Source organism: Anopheles gambiae, chromosome 3, assembly GCF_943734735.2.
Source record: "Anopheles gambiae chromosome 3, idAnoGambNW_F1_1, whole genome shotgun sequence".
Classification (NCBI taxonomy): Eukaryota; Metazoa; Arthropoda; class Insecta; order Diptera; family Culicidae; genus Anopheles; species Anopheles gambiae.
In genome coordinates, this window is record NC_064602.1 from 95,279,916 (window position 1) to 95,299,784 (window position 19,869).

The 19,869-nt window shown below is 49.5% G+C and overlaps 2 protein-coding genes across 13 annotated transcripts in view; one reads left to right on the forward strand and one right to left on the reverse strand.

The window, feature by feature from the left end:
* Positions 1-17,630, forward strand: part of LOC1280536 (kinase D-interacting substrate of 220 kDa) — a 31,221-nt gene extending 13,591 nt beyond the window's left edge. For 4 of the 12 annotated variants that reach the window (XM_061655783.1, XM_061655777.1, XM_061655781.1 and 1 more), the window contains exons 2-9: positions 8,510-8,641; positions 8,816-9,214; positions 9,307-10,726; positions 10,803-11,780; positions 11,858-12,023; positions 12,094-13,126; positions 13,514-13,546; positions 14,626-16,338. In XM_061655783.1, the coding sequence (XP_061511767.1) occupies positions 8,531-8,641; positions 8,816-9,214; positions 9,307-10,726; positions 10,803-11,780; positions 11,858-12,023; positions 12,094-13,126; positions 13,514-13,546; positions 14,626-15,117 (4,632 nt within the window). In that variant the 5' untranslated portion in view covers positions 8,510-8,530 and the 3' untranslated portion in view covers positions 15,118-16,338. Of the gene's footprint in view, positions 1-1,195; positions 2,216-3,121; positions 3,990-8,509; positions 8,642-8,815; positions 9,215-9,306; positions 10,727-10,802; positions 11,781-11,857; positions 12,024-12,093; positions 13,127-13,513; positions 13,547-14,625; positions 16,339-16,703; positions 17,188-17,369 lie in introns of those variants that run through there. The other 8 variants (XM_061655778.1, XM_061655782.1, XM_061655774.1 and 5 more) reach the window with 6 other exon arrangements.
* Positions 17,631-17,740: 110 nt separating this feature from the next.
* Positions 17,741-19,841, reverse strand: LOC1280535 (U4/U6 small nuclear ribonucleoprotein Prp31). Its single transcript, XM_061655784.1, has 5 exons — positions 19,432-19,841; positions 19,161-19,365; positions 18,841-19,095; positions 18,408-18,771; positions 17,741-18,334 (listed from the first exon to the last, which is right to left on the reverse strand). The coding sequence occupies exons 1-5, from the start codon at positions 19,814-19,816 to the stop codon at positions 17,996-17,998; spliced, it is 1,548 nt and encodes a 515-aa protein (XP_061511768.1). The 5' UTR covers positions 19,817-19,841; the 3' UTR covers positions 17,741-17,995.
* Between the last annotated feature and the right edge of the window lie 28 nt (positions 19,842-19,869).

Here is a 19,869-nt window from a genome sequence, read left to right on the forward strand (position 1 = left end):
CTTTCGCACTGCCCAGATGTGCGATGGCAAAGTTGCAAACAAAAATCACACATTTAATATTCACTTAGTACCACTGCTGCGTGACCTACCCCGTCATCCCGTTGGGTGAAGCAAATGGTCTGTAACGCTATCAACTGCTACTACCTTATGCAACACCACAGCTCGTGGTGGATGTGTGGAGTTGGCAAGGTTTCAAACGTTTCTCATTTTGTTGGGTCCCAACAATTCATCATCTTCCTGTCGTTTGGACGCCAAGCGGAGAATGAACTGCACTACGAATGGTCGTCCACATGCAAAAGCGGCATCAAAACAATCCCGACCGCTAATTGGTGACAAATTAGAAGAGCGTTTGCTCGATGACATTGTGAGCGAAAGTCACTGATGAAAGAAATGCCAGTAGTGTAGTTGCTAGACTTGGAGGCTCTTTCCGAAACACGTCGTACGTCAGATTTGACGCAAAATGTTGCACATTCTAATCAGTTTGATCGCGTTCGTGCGCTGTTGTCATTGCCTTTTATTCTTCATGAATCTGTGCTAAATTTATTGCGTCAGTTTGTTGACTTTTAAATTGTTGCGCAAAAAGGCAAACGGTTTGCTATTCCCATGGGCCTGTTGCTATTGTACACTGGTCAGAGTTCAATGAACGATTCGAAGCAAAATCAGGATATTTAATAGGAAGGCGGAGTAATAGTAGTTGTTGTTTTGCAGCACGCGCAATTCAATATGTGGCATGTGTTGTATTTTAATGTATTTAAATACAGCCTATCCTAGGTAACACCGAACGGATGCTGTTTACGATTCAATATCATATTCATGAGCGATGAAACGAGATCATGATGTCAGTAACAGCGTCATTAATACGGAATACAAAAGGCTACATGAAAACAAGAGCATGAAGATCGCGGTTGTTTTATCAGAAGTTGTAAACAAAGATTAAATAGGAAAGTAACGTAGATTCTTACTGCATTGCAAAACAGCAAAGGCAGTATGGGCAGCGGTTTTACGCATCAGAGATGGAAGGTTCGAATCTCAACCCGGATTTCAACCATATTTGTGATTTGGCGTGAGTTTCAGCGAATCAGTGAGTCCTTAGGTAGTATGTATAAACAAAGTTTCTTGGAATCCATAGCAGTCGTGATCCATTCCATGTCTTGGAAATGTCATGGAACTTTTCCTATCAATTAATCCTGATCAATCGAACAGCTTTATACTATACGCCTCCATCACCTATTTTGTATCTTAAGGGCTTCCATGTTAATAATTGAAACATATCCACCGGTAATGAATCACTTATTCCTTTCTACGAAAAATCAAACTGTTTCGTCATGACGCTCCCATCGCGAGTGGCAAAGACTTCTCGGAAAATCTTACCACTCCGAGGCCTCAGCTAACTACAACTGATTGGCAAGGATTGAGGCGTTGGGCGAGGGGACAAGTTTCTCTTGGGTCGTTCGTCGTCACGGCATCTACTCCTCTCGTGGCTGCTGGGGGCGACAGCAAAACGATCTGTTGTGCTATGTGTGCTCAGCTGAACACGAAACACCGGCCAACAACCACGCTCAGGTCCGTTCTCTTGGCGTTTTCTGCACGCTCGCAATTTCTCCCACACTCTCGGTTGTTCTCGCCGTTCTCGGCATACTCTATCTCTCGCTTCCCGGACCCAACCGGATTGTGATCGTGATAATCGAGCACGCATCAGCTGGAGTACCTGTTTTCGATCACGATAGAGAGCGGGGTGGACCTAGGCGAAGAAAAACAGGGTGACGGCGTGCGCTATAGGACGCAAAGCGCGTGTCCGTGTCGCTGGCGCGCGATCGTGGCGTTTAGTCTGTAAAGCGCGCTCGAACACGCCTGATCGAGGCCTCGAGAGTAGAACACGATCGCAGGCGCGCGCGCGTGTTTTCGGTGTGGACGATCGTCCCCGGTTCGTGTGCACTTGCGTTGGATCTCGCGAACCTTCCGTGTTGTGCCCACAACCAGAATGCGCATTGTCCGCGTCGGTGCAGTTGTCGTTGGCAGTTGGCAGTGGCACGCAGGATCAATGTGGTTGCAAAGGTGTCCTAGTGGCAGTAGAAGAACCGACCGCGCATTGTGCAGTTAAAGTTGTTTAAAGTGGCAGCTGACAGCTTTCGGGCAATATAATAGAGAGCGTTCGTTTACCACCGGTGCAGTGTGTTCAACAGAAAAAGAGCCAGAAAATATCGTGGAGTATTATGTACGAAAGATGTTGTGATAAATTGCTTTCATCAATTGCTGTTTTGTGTGTGTTTTGTGCCCTCGTGATTGGAGTTGTCCTGTTTTTAAGCATTTAATTAAAGTTTCATGTCTATGTCACTAAGAATAATGCGTTCTATGCTAGCGTGCAGATTGGTTTTAAATTCACCTACAATTACATATTTTACATTCTGTGCTTGCATTTCCATTCACATTCTGAAATTGCGTCGTAGCTTCGTTTCCGGATAAGTAGATCGGCTCAATTAACTGCATCTCGTGATGCTTAGCTTCCGTAGAAGGGAATTTAGTTGAAGAGCTTTAGAAAACGGAAAGTTGGACCACATTGCAGTTAGTAATGTTGAATTGTTTGTAGTTGTATACAGAAAAATAACTTCTGCAGGAAATCCATAGAAAATTGTCTTTGAATTAATAGGGAAACAATTAATGATCGCTAAAAGTGTGTGAATGGATCCAATGAAAGATCCCGCTTTCCTAAATTTGCTGATCGGAGCTCTCAAAACCTGCATGACGAGCTAAAATAATTGCCCAAATTATGGCACCGTTAGCTTAACCCAGAGAATAAACCCACCCTAAGATTTGCAAATTGATGCATTCTTATGAGCATTATAAAACTATCCAAACTGGAAAAAATACCAGTTCCAGAAAATTAGGACAATCTCTATCCTGCTATTGAACTTCAGAAAGAGGTAACTGTAGAGGAAATGAAGCCTTTCTGGTTTAGTTTTTGCTGTAATATTTTTCGTTAACTGGCTGAGTCGTATAAATTTCGCTAAACTCACAATTGATAACGGACTATAAAACTATAAAATGTTTTATTCTATTAAAAAGAAACCTGGACGTAATTTATAATTTCTGGCGTACGTGACGAAATTTAATTTATGGAAATGGTCCGCTGTGGAACATTTTTTTGCGAGTACCAAAAACCCAATTTCGCGCCGCCTGACAGTGTCAAATATTTCTCCACAATTCCTCTTTACGCGCGGCCAAAAATAACTCGCCCAATGAAAGGGCTTTACTCCTTTTCCATGCCGTGAGCAATTGTAATCCAAAAAAGCTCCTCTTTCGGCTGTCATCCTGCTATAGCGAAAGATGTAGCGAAGTAAGAAAACGCATACGCAATAGCAAAGAAACAGGACTTAACTCATGCAATCACGGGCACAGTACACAGAATGAAATAATTTATCTTCCAACATCCAATCAACCGTGTTTCCTCTTCTCGGGCTCGAACACTGACCTCCACAGCGGGAGGCATTTCGATTTACTTTTTTGGATTGCGGCGAAAATCCGACAGTAAATCAGGAAAAGAACGGAGATCCCTGGAGTGTCAGCCAGCGCAGCAACTCGCACAGCCCGTGTCCGACGCCAACGCGCAATCGATCTCCTTGCTGCGTACTGCCGCAAACGAAAAGTAGCAGAAAAGGGTCCTCGTGACGCTTATGCCAAACAGTGCCAAAATCTAGCCGAAAAGTGTAAATGCTTCAATGTGCATTGTTGTGTGTCTGTGTCTATATGTGTCTGTGTGTTTAGCTTAAAAATAGTGATAATTCTGTGTGAGTCTGTGTGCGTATGTCCCTTTTGCCGTACCACTGCTGCTAGGCATCGAGTGTGTGTTACGCTGCATCTCGGACCCCAACTGCTTTGCATTTCATTCAGGCAGTGGCGAGATGAAAGTAATCAACTGCGATGAGCTGATCCTGAACGTTCAACGCCTCAAGGCGTACGGTCGGCGCATTACCCGCTCGTCCAAAGTGCATGTATGTAAATAACGTCCGCTTTCCGGTGACTTAACGTTTCAATATATCGTGCTTCTTTCAAGATAGAAGTTATCCTCCAATTGTTTGACATGATTTGATGATGTCTTTTGGGTTTACGTGTCTTAAAAAGCAAATCAGAATCGTTATTGTTATGGTGTTGGATTCGTCTATAGTAATTTCACCTTTTTGGCTATGTCATTGTACACCAACAACTGCGTCACAGAGTCCAGTATAGCGTCAAACGATCATTTAAGACATTGGCAATTGGTAGAAGGTGATTCCCCAGTTGGAAATTCTTGTTGGTCAAACGAATTCTAACAGTTCATGCATTATGACGTCTAGACAACGTGTTGCCTTTGTTCTACAATATACTTTTCACTACGACTACAAGCGTTGTAAACTGTTGGCGGAGGTTCAAAATTGTGTAGTTGTTGTCGCTTAGATTTTAAATGATTCTTTCCCCAATAACTGCTGAGGTGCTTCCCATGGATAAGAAATTTCTACAATAAAGCAACATGATACAGTCCGTAGCCGTAGTGTCTTGGGTTTAATTACGTTCCATGACGTAGGCAATGCAATATGTCATTCGTTTGCACAGCTGTGCTGCAATATGGACGAAACATTTTAGTTTTATTCCTCCGAGAAAGCTCATTTTGAGTTTGGCAACGATTCTGTGTAAAAGACCTTGTAACAATATGTTTATGGTTACAAAAAATCCCCCAAACAGCTATCCAAATGTTTAACAAAGATTTGCTAATCCATAATAGAAGGTCCTTTTTGTATACAAAAATGAGGATCAAGTCATTGTTAGAAGCGTACGTGATGAGGAATGTGATGGAAGTATTCGGTATTGCTACTAACGCTGGCTAGGCGTGGTGACCCCACAATAGGCCAATTTCTGCAACAATCTGTCCGTGGTAAAATAGGTCAGCCGCGTGTGTTTGTTCGTCCAAACCGGAACCGCCAGTTTCGATTCGATTGAATTATTGCCAACCTGAACGCAAGCCGTTCCTACCGACCTTGAGCTGCCTGGTCGCGGGCACACTGTGGCATTCTGCGAGGAACTAACTGCACCAACCCCACCTAACATCCGAATGCCCGGTTCCAAAACAATCAGGATCTAGCAAGATACCCGGTGTCAGCAACAATGCAATGCGCTCCCGTGTTGGCAAATAGCTACGGTTGCAGCTCCCCCTGACCAGTGCGGATGACTAATACGGGGTCCGACGCGCCGCGATCAAGAAGCGGAAGGTTGTAAGGCGAGTGGGCTGCAATGACTACTGCAAAGCAAAACCTGAAGAAATGTGCCAAGTTCTTGCTGGTCAGTCGGTAGCAGCACACCACCCCGCCTTTGTGGTTCTAGTTCGTTGTGATTGAAACACGCACCACCTAGACGGTTTTGTGCCCTGGGGGCACATTGTGGGTGTTATTAATTAAGGGCTCATTTAAAAGTATAATACTTAAAACAATCCGATAAGGAAAGATTTGCACGGCGCAGCAAAGCCCCCCTCCCTCTGAACGTCAGGTTCTGCGGCTGCGTTCTGCCAACCTAATCGAGAACCTACCTTTGGGTGAGAATTGCTGGTAAGCCTTTAGCGCCGCGGTTTTGTTTGTGCTGCTGCTGCTGCTGCTGTATGGTGCACTGCTGCCAGCAGGCTGCGAGAGATACGCGAGATCAAAGTGGTTTGTTTTGCTTTCCCGCTAGGTGATGGTGGGTGCCGAGTTTATTTATGCATCCAGTAGTAGTGTGTCTCCTGGTTAGCAGTTAGTAACTCGATCACCTGCATGGCATGGTTGGTTGGTTGGATTGGGTGGGTCGGTTTTTATTACCTCCTCCCCTACTACTAGCTCTACGATACGATGCGGGTCCAAATCAATCAATCTGATCAGTTGTGATCGTGTGTAAGTCGTACTGACAGCAAATTACTAGACGAAAGTATTGGATGATGCAGTCGTCTGACTGGACTAGTTAGCTTAGTGGGGCGATAAAGAATGTCTCCATTAGACTCCAGTATACAGGTCCTTTTGTCTCCCCGTACTCAATTTGCCAGCTCCAAGATTATACGCATCAGCATCTGCAAATAAACGTACAATGCACAGCGGTGTACCTCAGCGATGACAGCGACAACTCACTTCATTACGCGATCCTTGCAAACGCGGGCTCGGACTCGTCCGTTGCAAAACATCTCAAACCGGCTCGAAAACAGAGAATGTTTCATAATGATGCCTTGGATGCACTTGCCGCCCCGTACTCGACGACGGTGCACAGTGGCGATGGTGGTGGTCGTCGATGCGCGCGTCTGCCCGCTAAGCGCACTCCACGACACAAAGCCCGACCCTAATTGGACATCGTCCAAAAGCAGATAGATTGAGAGAAGGAGGGGACAGAGAGAGAGAGAGAGAGATTTCAACCAGGTAATCGTACCTGATGATGGCAAAATTGTTCCTCATTTAGTCAATCTATACGGTGAAATTATGGACCTCTCTGTACAGCGAGGCCCGGCGTGCTACACCGGGCGGGCCACCGTGTGTATTGCTCAATGTGAGCACGGTAATTCTGTCACCAAACCGGAACCACAGACGACCGCTGTTCGGGCGGGGGAGGGTTGACCATCGATCGGGGTGACCATCACCACGCTGTCACCAATTTTTGCAAACCAGCCAACCAGCCAGCCAGCCAGCACGCGGCAGGTCTGCATGTTTGTTTTATTCGCTCCGCTAATGATCTCATCGCTTGCCCTCCGGGGCCGGGTAGTGTACCTCCGGGTTTGGCGGCCCCCGGGTCACGGGTGGACAAGGGCTTCCGCAGGCTTCTAGTGCGGCGAGAATGCAACTCTTAATACCATGTCGGGCATAGACCACCACCTCCACCAGCGCCTACCAACGGCAATGCGCTTGCTGCACACCTTCTAAGCCGGTGCACTGCGGGTGCGCCCGCCAAGCACACACTCTTCAGGACACAACCGGTATGGTAATGAAACGGGGTGGACGATAGTTTAACTGCGCAAATGGCATGGTGCTGGTACCCTGTCCACTTGCTCCACCAACCCACCAACCCCTAAAGGTCACTGTGGTGTATCTGTGTGTTCGTGTTTTTTCTCTCTCCTATTCGTACTTCTTTGGCTCAAGTGTGGTCTTAGACACTCTCTAGGCCATCACCATCGGTTGGGCGTACTTGGAGGGCAACTTCGTGTGCACTCTATCCGGGTCGTCTCAACGTCCAACGATGACGACGACGACCAATGGATGGATGGGTTTGATTTGCGGAAGATGACAATTATAGGGACATCAATAGGAAACTGCTAATGATGGTCTTTGCGTTGGGATGGCTTTGAATGGATCCTAGGGGGATGACTGGAAACCTGGTGACGCATCTTCAGGTATCAGTAGGAAAGATATCAGTAGAAAACAGGAGATAAATAAACTGGACAGCAGATGAATACTGTTGATGGAAAGTGGGACATTTGGATTTGAAATAAGATATAGTAGTATGAAATAGAAGATCCTCAAGGTATCCAATATCTCTGAGCTATAAATTTTATTGATCGTTTATCTAGCGGAGTTCACGAAAGATCAGATCGTGACTAACGGAAACATTATTGGTTAGATCTCTAATCTTATCGATAAATATTTAAAGGTTACAAAGATTATTACTGATTGTCTGCAACATTCTGTTATAAATTACTATCTATTAAATATTAACACTATCATTTGTAACATGAGTGTCGCTTGAAGTTACTTCATTGTCGCAATACTGTATGTAGATGATGGCATACCAGCATGTAAACTAATACAGACGGCAGTAGTCACTGAGGCGATAATTAATACCGGTATTGGCATGCAAAGCAAGGCGCTACTGAATGGGTTTTGATTTCTCCCGTTAAAATCGTTGGTTTTACTAGTTGTTTTATGTTAAATGTATCCAAGTGTTTTCCCCTTTTTCCCTTAACAATTGTCTCCGTTTGATGTTATGCGTCGTTGAACATGTTGGTTGTGATGCTTCATAATGAGCAATTAATATCATCACTACTTTGTATGTCACTTTACAGCATTGAATGGAATGTTTCTGTATTAGCTGCCCCTTTTTGCTGTTGTTTATTTTTGTTACACTAAACCTCTGCTTTCCCATTCTACTCTCCATTCTTACGTTTCCATTTTGACGTGTAAGAAAAGCTCTCAGATCCTTATGTCGCTAGTGGGAGCTTCGAGACGAGTGCGTTAACTGCAGGCTCTAGTATGTGAGAGACTCGCACGGAATTCTCGACTAAAACCTCGCTTACAAGCAAACGCACGCACACGCGCGTGTGCTGCGTTTGTATGTGTGTAACGAAATGCAAAAGAACTGTGTTTGATTTTCTTACCACACTAGTTTGTAGAACTTTTTTTCGTTTTTGTTTTCTTGCCACTTTTAATATCCTGTACCATTTATGCACGTTATGTGTTGTGTTTTTACCGGTTTTTAATATATCCCTCTGTATCTTCTCTTCGTTGCGATGCGCCCTACCCCTGCAAAAAAATAGGCACTGAATCGGTGCGATTCGATGGGATCGTTGGGCCACCGTTCGCTCCTACAGTACCTGGAAACGGATGATCTAGCTGGACTAAAATCATTCCTCGGCACCCGCCACCTGCAGGTCGACGATCGAGATGAGGTAGGTGAAGTGTAAACGCTCGGTACAGTGGGGCAGCTTCTTAGTGTCGTGCACAGTGCGCGGGCTTGCATCTCACTAGTAGTGAGTTCAAACCCGATTTATGCTGAGAGAAAAGATGATCGTTTTGTGCGCAAACACATAAAAAACGGGTTGTTTTTCCAACTCATTCTCCAGAACAACACCACAGTGCTGATGGTCGCAAGCGGCCGCGGTGCGACCCATTTCGTGAAGGAACTACTGGCCCGGGGTGCCGATGTACAGGCGCAGGATTTGGACAGCTGGACGGCGCTGCACTTCGCCGCCAAGGCCGGCCATGTCGGGATCGTGGAGCTGCTGCTGGACAACGGGGCGGAGCTGGAGCACCGCGACATGGGCGGCTGGACGGCGCTCATGTGGGGCTCGTACAAGGGGCACACCAGCGTGGTGGCGCTGCTGCTGCAGCGCGGTGCCGACGTGCAGGCACACGGCAACTACCACCTCAACCCGCTGCTCTGGGCGTCCGGTCGTGGCCACACGGAGATCGTGCGCCTGCTAGTCAACACGGGCGGGGCGAAGGTGAACGTTGGCGATAAGGTAAGAGTGGCTCAGTGCCACACCCCTGTGTTGTCTCTTTGGGTGGCAAATCGTGACCGGTGATTACATTCTTTTTCCCGTTCTTGTTCCAGTACGGAACGACCCCGCTGGTGTGGGCCTGCCGCAAGGGAAGCGCGGAGATAGTGGACGTTCTACTGAAAGCCGGCGCGAACGTGGATACCGCCGGCATGTACTCGTGGACACCGCTGCTCGTAGCGGTCAGTGGCGGCTTTCAGGAATGTGTCTCCCTGCTGCTCGAGCGCAAGCCAAACGTGAACGCCCTGGACAAGGACGGCATGACGGCGCTCTCGATCGCGTGCCGCGAAGGGCTCACCGAGATCGCGTCGGCCCTGATCGCGGCCGGTGCCTACCTGAACGTGCAGGATCGGGCCGGCGACACGCCGCTGATCAACGCCGTCAAGGGCGGACACCGGAGCGTGGTCGAGATCCTGATGAAGCGCCACGTGGACGTAGACATCCAGGGAAAGGACAAGAAGACGGCCCTGTACACGGCGGTCGAGAAGGGCCACACCGCGATCGTGAAGCTGATCCTGCAGTCCAACCCGGACCTGGAGCTATCAACCAAAGACGGCGACACCGCGCTGCTGCGGGCGGTGCGCAACCGCAACCTCGAGATCGTGCAGATGCTGCTGGAGCGCAAGGCGAAGGTGGGCGCGACGGACAAGCGAGGCGACACCTGTCTGCACGTGGCGATGCGGGCCCGCTCGAAGGCGATCGTGGAGGCGCTGCTGAGCAACCCGAAGTACGGCCAGCTGCTGTACCGGTCGAACAAGGAGGGCGAAACGCCGTACGCGATCGATGCGACGCACCAGAAGACGATCCTCGGGCAGGTGTTTGGCAATCGGCGGCTGAACGCGAACGAAGACTCGGAGGGTATGCTCGGGTATGGGCTGTACTCGTCGGCGCTCGCTGACGTGCTGAGCGAACCCACGCTTACCACCCCGATCACGGTGGGACTGTACGCGAAGTGGGGCAGCGGGAAGAGCTTCCTGCTGACAGAGCTGCGGGACGAAATGAAGAACTTTGCCCACTCGTGGTCGGAGCCGCCGATCGACGCGTCCTGGCTGTTCTTTCTGATCAGCCTGCATCTGGTGCTGGTGATCGGGACGGTGGTCGGGCTGGCCACCTGGAGCTACGTGTGGGGCATGGTGACGGGGGCCACCCTGCTGGTGCTGATTTACTTTACCGACATTCTGCTAAAGTTCCTCGACCGTCGGTACGATCTCGAGTGGCTGTACTCGCTCAACTACGGGCTGTCGCGCAAGCTCGGCCGGCTGCGGCTGATACTGCAGGTCGCGTTCTGCCATCCGCCCGGGCCGCAGAGCGACCAGCAACCGATGCCGGTACGGTTTCACTTTGCCGAGGCGAGCGGGGCCGCCCCGAACGGTGATGCGGCCGTGGCGCTGATGCTGGCCTCGCTGTTCGACGCGATCGAGGCGCACTACGGTTCGTTGGCGACCGGGCTTTATCGTGCCTTTCGACCGAAACCTTGTAAGTGTGTGTGTGTGTGGGTGAGTGTATTTGCAAGAACAATTTACCTACAGTTTCGCCCTCCTTTTTCCGACAGTAAAAGCAACCGGTGGCTGGAAATGGCGTAAAATGTGCTGCATGCCGGTAGTGCTGATGTTCGAGCTCGGCATGCTGGGCATCCTGGCGACGGCCTCGCTCTCCATCGTGTACTCCGAGTACGGGCTGGAGGGCCGGGAGGAGATAGCGGTGGCGATCTACGTCCTGCTGGGCATCCTGCTCGCCGGCGCGATTGCGAACCTGCACGCCTGGTCGAAGCTTATCGGTGCCTTGTTTATGTCGCAGGGCAAACACCTGAAGCGTGCCTTCAACAGCAACGAGGCGGCCCCACTGACGGCGCTCGGTGCCGAGGTCAGCCTGATGACGGATATGGTGCGCTGTCTGGACGCGTTCACCGGCCAGCAGAGCCGGCTGGTCGGCGTGGTCGATGCGCTCGATTCCTGCGACACCGAGCGCACGCTCACGATACTGAACGCGGTGCAGACGCTGCTGTCCGGGCCGCAGCGACCGTTCGTGCTGCTGCTCGCGGTCGATCCGCATGTGATAGCGAAGGCGGCCGAAGCCAACAGCCGGCGACTGTTCACGGAGGGCGGCATCGGCGGGCACGACTTCCTGCGCAATCTGGTGCATCTGCCGGTGTACCTGCAGAACTCGGGCCTGCGCAAGGTGCAGCGGGCCCAGAACACCGCCATGTCGGCGTACCGGCGTGCCATGCCGGATCTGAGCCGGGACGACGATCAGCCGCACCTGGGCCATTCGGCATCGGTCCGGCGGCTGTCGAACGCGTCGGAGATTATGTCGTCGCAGGAGAAGCTGCGCGCGATGCCGAGCTCGTCCCGCGGGGGTAGCAAAAAGCTGCGCGTATCCGACTCGATCGCAAGCTCGATCGGGTCGAACCTGCACAAGCTTGGCCAAAACCCGCCGGTGGATCTGTCGAAAATCATTCTCACCGATGATTACTTCAGCGACGTGAATCCGAGAAGCATGCGAAGACTGATGAACGTCATCTACATCACCGGTGAGTTGGAAGAGTGTGTTTGATGGTTTGTTTTCCTATTTTATTGTTAATTATTTCCCCGGTTTTTTTCCTGCCAGTTCGGTTGCTGAAAGCTTTCCAGATCGATTTCAGCTGGTACCGGTTGAGCTCGTGGATCAATCTCACCGAACAGTGGCCGCTGCGTGCTAGCATGATCGTGCTGGAACACGATCAGGGCGGCGACAGCTTCGACGATTCGGTTTCCCTGCAAGCTGTATACGATAAGTGAGTGATAGCTACATGCTTAAACGCCCTTAACGCTTCTAATCGTTGTGCAATGCAATTTTCTCTTTAGAGTGCGCCCGAAGCTGACGTGCCTGCGGGAAGCGGCTGCACTGCTCGATCTCGATCGCGACGAGCGCAAGCTGGACGCATTTTTGCAGCTGCACAAGTCTGACCTGCTCGTGTCGGATCTGCGCATCTTCCTACCGTTCACCATCAACCTCGATCCGTACCTCCGGAAGGTGCTGAAAGAGGACCAGCAAGCGCTCGAGGACGAGGGTATCATCATACCGATGAAAACCGTACTGCCACCGAGCAAACCGAGCGGATTCGTGCCGCACCATCACCATCGGGCGCCGGTTGGCGGCGTGCTGCAGCCCACCCCGCAGCATCCCAACAATCTGACCAACTGGCCCAACTTCTACAACCCGCAGCCGCAGGCAATGGCGCTGATGAGCTACTACAATCAGAACTGGGCCAACTTCCCAGCAGGAGTTTACGGCACGAATGCGCTGCTGGGTGAACCGCTGCCCAAACCGGGCTCTGTCGGCGGCGGCCCCATCATTACCGAGCATCCGCCGCACGAACAGCATTCCACACTCGGCAGCAACAGCGGTCGTAGCAGCAAGACCACCACCGGTGCCCTGCAAAAATCCTCCAGCAACGGTCTGGCGACGAGTCCACCGATCGATATCGACCTATCGAACGTGCAGCTGTCCAGCCTGACGGTTGAGCAGCTGATCGAGCTGCTCGAGAAGGTGAACGATCTGAAACCGGCCATGGAGCGTACCGCGCCGATTCTGCGCGAAAATGCCATCTCCGGCCGGGTGCTGATGTACTGCAATCTGGAGGAGCTCAAGTCGGTGCTGCGGCTTAGCTTCGGGCACTGGGAGATGTTCAAGCTGCTGGTGACGGCACTGCGGGAAGCGAGCGTAACACAACCGGCCAGCCGGAAGCTATCCACCAAGACGACCTCGTTCGCGAAGGGGACGAACGATTCGGTGGAGATGCAGGAACCGATCGCCCAGTCAACGCCACCGTTCGGATCATCGACGAGCAGCTTCCAGCCGATCCGTCAAAAATCCCAAAATCTGCTGGAAAAACAGGTAAGCATCGTTCCTTGATCAGGCCGACCGGCTGGAAAACAAATCGCATTGACTGATTGTAAATTTTGAATAATTACATTTTCCAATCAACAAAATCTACCCTCCTACCACACTGAAACACACACACTTACACACAACGTGCCCTCGTGCGCAAATGCTAACATTTTATGTTTTTTTTGCGCGGTTGTGTTTGCCATCGAATTTGAATTCTCACCCAACCCCAACGTCTGTGATAAAACCGAATCGTCGCTAATTAATTGACCGAATAATAATTACCTTACAACCATAAATGATTAAACCAACAAAAACCACACACTCGCACACATTCACGGACGCATTTAATGCAACCATAACCACAACCCCGTTGCGTGTGTCTCGGAAATGCAGCCAGCAAAAGTGCATGATTACGAATATCTCCAGGTAACGTTCGACTTATACGGCATTCTGCAAGTCTGTGTCTAATATTACCCACTGTCTCTCTCTCTCTTTCTATTTCTCTCTTTCTCGTTTCCTTCCCTCCCTCTGTGAACGAATTGTGAATTAATTATCCCACACGTTGGTTTTGTTTCTACTGTTGTATCCCTTTTGTCGTTATCGTTTTGTATCAGCTGGACTGTGTTTAATATTGTTTCTCCCTCTCCACATGTTGCTAGTTCCGTCAGTTAGTGTGTGCGTGTGTGTCTGTTACAGTTTCTGTTTTTTTTTTATACCTTTCTGTTTTTTTGTTTCTAATTCCCCTGTTCAAAATGTACGGGTTTTTCCCCCATTCTCTTTACTACTGGTTGGTTGTGTTTTTATATTTTTGTTTCGTGTCTTTCCCTTTCTTTACTTATTTTTGTGTTCCTTTTTTGTAAGAACCACATCTGCTATTTCGTGAATTATTAACTTATTTAAGTGGTTATTCTGGCACCGTGCGTCAAAGAGTAGAACTATTTTTCCTCATTTCTTCTGTCTTTTTTGCACCTTCAACTATTCATATTATAACATCATCATCTCTTTGTAAGGCTAAAGCATGCTTGAAGTTACTGTATCTTAAACGTCTACACAGTATTTAAATTCTCAACCAAATTGGCGTCATGTAACTCATGTAAAGTGGAAGAAATTCTCATCTGTTCTTGTAAACCAATGTTTGGAGTTTTTCCCTTCCCTTGAATCTATTTAATGTCGCTAAAGTGAAGGACATTCGCTGCAAAAAATACACTTACAGAGAATATGACTCCTACCACGTAGTGACTACAGTCGTTCTGTGTCGTTTGTTCCACTGCCCACTCTACTGTTATGTGTCACGTTTCATTCCCCACTTTTGTTCTATTTTTTTATAGTATTTGTTAGTTACATTTCTATCTCTTTTCGTGAATTAGAGGTGACCTCTCCCCCTCCAAACAAGGGAATGGATAGTTTGGGTGTGAGGTGCGCGCAAGTCGATAAAATTAAACTGATTTGTTTCCTTCTCTTCTTTCCCTATTATCCGCCACTCTACACCAACCCAACCCCACAAGGTGACGCTCGAGGAGCAGATGATCTGCGGCGCACTGCAAACGCTGAACGAGGACGCGTTCGAGGATGTGGTCAGCAGCAGCGAGCGGCCCAGCCCAACCGGTGAGATGTTTAGCCAGTACCTGGCGCCAATACGGGAAAGCTCGGAAATCGGTTCACCGCCTCGCCTCACTTACAACCTTACTAACCCAAACCTGACCGATCTGGCCGCCAGCAACGGTACGCTGAACGGTGACGACAGTGGCGTCGGTGGTGGTGGCAGCGTTGGCGTCGGCGGCGGCGGCGGCGGCGGCAGCACCAGCAGCGGCAGCCATCTCGGCCTCCGGTCCGGTTCCGGCCGGCACAGTCGTTCCCACAGCCTGCATGACGATGCATCGCTGACCAGCATCGTGGTCATTCCCACCTTCCTAACTACGTCCCCTAATGGCGCCAGCAGCAACAACAACAACAACAACAACAACACCACTACCAATATCAACGACACCAAGCTCTAATCATTCCCGGTGAATCGATTCTGATGTATTACACAGCCGAAAGACGAGCTACTTCCTGTTGTAGCTGGCACTGTTGTTGCTGTTGTTGTTGATGTGCTGTGTGTTATTGTTGTTGTTGTTGTTGTTGTGGTTGTGTGGCCGTGTTGCTGTATTAATGCCACTGATGGCGCGTGTTTGCTGTGTTGCTGTTGTTTGATGTGCTTTTTCTTTCTCTAAAACAGACAAACTTACATTCCTACATACCCACAAACACGTCGATGTGTGTGTGTGCAATATTAGACCCCAAGACTTTAGACATTCTACTGTTTTTGCTACCGGTTTTCCGTTAATTTAAATAGCAACATCGAACAAACTTGGACTCTTGGAGAGCCAATAGTGTACTGGGGCGAGCGAGTATTCTAACACGGAACCCCCACTTTTCCACCCCAACGCTCGCGTGCGCACATCTCTCAACCACACAACCGCCACCCCACCTACCCCTGCCCCGATTTTCGGCCACAAGTGTGCATGAAAGCAAACACAAAGCACGAATAACCGCCGTTCATTTGAATGGTGCATTACACAATTGGGCGGTTTAAGTTCCCGTAAGACATCTGCAAACCCCGGGGGTCTACCAAAGTGATACTATACTGTGTATATGTTTTAGTGTGAGCGCGAGGGCACACAGCAAAGTTTGTGAAACGTGTATTTTCCGAGCATTTATCGTGCCCCGCCTTCCATTTGTGTGGTTTTTTCCTGTTTTTAGTAGCAAAAAAATTAAATAGAGCGACTATAGCGACTAGAGGAGCCAGATTGCGAAAACAGGATCGCAAATTACCATTTTCCTTTCCAAATGCGCGCTTCTGCGCTGCTGCATGAGCTCGGTTATTAGAACGAACCAAATCACAGAGACAGGGAAGTGCTAGTAGTAATGAGAGAGAGAGAGAGAGAGAGTTGGAGAGAAAGATAGGGAAAAGAGTAGAGCTAGTGCCCAGAAAAAACCACACAGGATCGTTCTTCCCTTGAACAACCTTTAATGAGGCAGACGCGCGCCACTCAGTTCTCCGAGCACGGAGACGGGTGGGCGCGCACCAACCCCCTCCTCCTTTTGTTTTCTTTTCTAGCGTTAAGGATAGAGAAATTGCTTAACTATATTTAGACAAATGTATGTTTACCCGTTCAAGGAAAAGCATTTAAATATAGCGTAACTTTAGTACCTTGTGCCAGAGGTGAAAGAACGAAGCGCCGACCGAAGTTTGCTGCTACAAATTTAATCCCCCTCCTTCTCCTTCCCCCCCCCACCCCCACCACTACGGTGTGTCGTTGAGTTTTTCGTGCAATTTCGCCCACCAATCGCGTGTGTGTGTGTGTGCTCTTTCATCCTAACTACTAAAAGACTGCGCTTTCTACCTATTTCTACTGTTTTGACGAGTGTGTATGCGTGTGTGTGTTTGTGTGGTGTGAAAAAGCTTTCCAATCTTTGCTTTCGTTTTGCGCGTTCGTATCATGTATCAACAATATCACTCAGCCCCACCCACCCCCCCTCGCAAATTGTTATTCCGCAACACGTGGCGGTCTCTCTCTCTCTCTCTCGGTTTCTTCCACAGTTTCTGTCCGAAGCTCGCCGATACCGGCCCCGAAGCAGACCGCTTCCATACTGAAGCCGACCGGCAGCATACGGAAGGGTGACGCGAAACGGGTCACCATGTGCGATGCGGAGGGCAACGTGACGCCGACCTTTATCGAGGTGCTGAACGAAAAGCTCAACAGCAAATCCAAACTGACCGGTAAGTGATGATGTCCTGTAGCGCGGGTCTAACCATCGACTGTGGGCTTTGTGGGGAGTGAGAAGATTCAAAAGGAACCACTACTGCTGCTGCCACTACCACACTGCACCTTTTGTAACGATGTAACACCGGGTACACTCCTACTCCCCGTTCTTCTCTGCCAACTTCACGCCCCCCTCTACAAGCTCCTTCTTTTCCGAATGTGATTGCATGCGCAAACCACACGTGGGACTGCAACGCGCATGCATCCATACATGCATCCTATAATACATCTACCCACACCCACCCGACGGAGCAGGTTGAGGTAATTGGACTCTACATCTCTGTGCACCACACACACACACACTCTCTCTCTTTTCCGTGTGGACACTTCTTTCTCGCTTACTGTTGTGCCGAGTAAGGATGGCTCACTAATCACCGAACATCACACCAACCGATGTTCGTTATCTCTTCCTTTCTTCCCGCTTTGTGGTGAACCGTTTGCAGTGAAACGACAGTACAGTTTCATAGAGCCGGACGCTAAGAAGTGACCGGGGCTGCCGAGTGCCGATCAGCCCGAGACGGAGAGGGTGAGATGAGAAGTGTTCCAATTTTTGCATTATTTTGATTACTTCGTGAGGTGTTTTGCGTTGGTTGGAAAAGAGTGTGAAGCACGCCACGGAATGTTTATCTCAGGCCAATAGTTTCTAGTCAGCAGGAGGGTTCATAGTTTTAAAGCATTGAATAAAATGTTACATTTCGGTATAACGGTGACGAGAGTTTGGGATGTAGAAGCATGTAAGTATGTGCAGTAGCTTGGGATGGAACATGGGCGATCGTTGTTTCTTTCTTATAAGAGAGCAGGTCTTGGGAAGTGATTCAATAGTTGTCTGATTTATTCTGCTTATTGGTAAAATTCCCTCTTTTCTGATGATTTCTTATCATTTAAATCTGGACTCGGTAGTAATTTTCCTACGAATGTTTTAAACAAAGACGATATTCTGCATCTTGGTCAACTATTCAAGTTCCAAGAGCAATTTGTCTATCTCTAGCCCTCCTTTTGGTATGCAATGTTTTGTCCGTCCTTCCGCTAACAACATTCTCCTACATCACACCAACCAACTGCCCCGTCTCTACGTTGTTTTCTTGCCAACGGACAGGAAACCGGACGTGTTGGAGAAATACTTTGCCCCCGATTCGCTGGTCGACTTTTCGGCCGCCTGGGGGTTCACAATTTCCAGCCCCTGCAACGGCGTAAAGGCAACGCTCGACGCCGTACCGGAAATGTGTTTCTTGACCGTCGTGCTGCCGCCCCAAACCTGCTGCTGCTTCTGCAGATTCTTCTGCAGCGTTTTGCTAATGCGCACCTTGGTCTTTTCGTCGATCTGCGGCAAACGGATGCGGCCCGTGCCGGTTTTGCCGATCGTTCCGCGCGTGTAGCCGAGATCCTCCTGGTACGCATCCTCCTCAATCTGTGAAAGCGCGTGTGAAAGAAAATTAACAACTCTCCGGTTCAGTTTACGTGTAAAAGAAATGAATACTTACATCACCAAAGTTCATTCGGTTGGCCTGCTTGCGGAACTCGGTAATCGCATAGCGTTCCTTCATCTTCCGCACCCGCTTACCGCCACGCTTCTTTTTGCCTCCCTCGATCGGTTTCGGCAGCGGTTTGATAAACTTCACCGGCGGCGGTTCCTGCAGCTTGTCCAGCTTCTTCTCGATGTCCTCCCGGAACCGCTGCCCGATCTCGCCCAGATGGCTTTCGTGCGACGCGTCGACACGCGCCGCCAGCGTACACTTGGCTGCGACAAGGCGTGCCGCTTTGCGGCGCAGATCGGGCGGCGTATCTTGCACGATGTCGCAATAGTACACGTAGCCCGTGTGCGGTAACATTGCCACTTTGGAGAAACTAAGGGGAGGAGAAAATGTGATTTGAGTTTGAAATGAAGGAGAAGCTTACTTTACGAGCCCGTCTTACCCAGATAGTGTTTTCTTCTGTGCGCCCAGCACCTGCACGTTGCAGGCCGGCATTTTCGACAGCTTCGTCAGCCCACCCGCCAATCCGACCAACTTCGCAGCCGTCGACGCTCCCACGATCATCGACATGTTGGGAGCGATAAAGGTCATTCGGCTTTCGACGTACTCAAAGATTTTGCTCTTGAAATCGTTCAGCTCGACCGCCATATCACACGCCTCGTTGATCTGCTCCAGCTCGTGCTTCTCTAGCTTCACTCTGCAAAATAAAGCGTAAATGAAACCAACATTCTCAAAAGACAAATTTTCAATCCGCATACGAACCCCTGTGTGGTGGACGCCGTCACGGAAACGATCATAATCGTCGCCTGAGTAATGATTTCCTGCAGACGCTCGTTGTTTTTCGCCTGATCTAGATCATTGCCCAACTCGCGCACACTGCGAATGTAGTCCATTTCCGCCATGATGAGTGAATCCAGCTCGGGAAAGCGCTTCTGATACTTGTCCTTGACGAACTTATGGATCGTGGCTGTAAAGATTCGAACAGAAAAAGTCGTTAAATTTCCCTCGCAAACAACCGCAAAGCAAACCGTACATATTTCATTATCAATATCAACCGCAATGTTGTTCGCCTCCACGATGAGCTGATACTCCGGGTCCGACTCCACGTTGCCCACCATCTCCGTCGTTGTGCGGGGGTTCTTGGCGTACTTTTCGATCTGCGACAGCACGTTGGACAGCCGGTCCGAGTCGCGCAGTTTGCAGATTTCCCGTATCGATGCCACGGCCAGGTTGATTTCCATCGGTTCATCTTTAAGATCGTAAATGACGGCATCTTCTTCACCGCCCGAGTCAGCGTCCTCTTCGTCACCATCGCCGGCTGGCGCCTTCGGTTCCTCCTTGATGGTGTCTACCCCCTCCTCCATCTCTTCATCGTTGTCATCCTCCAGATCGGCCAACAGTTCATCCGCAAGAGACATTTTGTTGCAGCTTTTTGGATACTTTTGTTAAAATTAAGGAAACAATTTCTCTA

Bases quoted from the DNA above. Each gene is read 5' to 3' on its own strand.
- LOC1280535 (XM_061655784.1), bottom strand. From the start codon at position 19,816: ATGTCTCTTGCGGATGAACTGTTGGCCGATCTGGAGGATGACAACGAT. The intron at 18,772-18,840 runs GTAAGACGGGCT...TCCTCCCCTTAG, and splicing joins CAGAAGAAAACACTATCTGG to TTTCTCCAAAGTGGCAATGT. The intron at 18,335-18,407 runs GTAAGTATTCAT...GCGCTTTCACAG, and splicing joins ACCGAATGAACTTTGGTGAT to ATTGAGGAGGATGCGTACCA.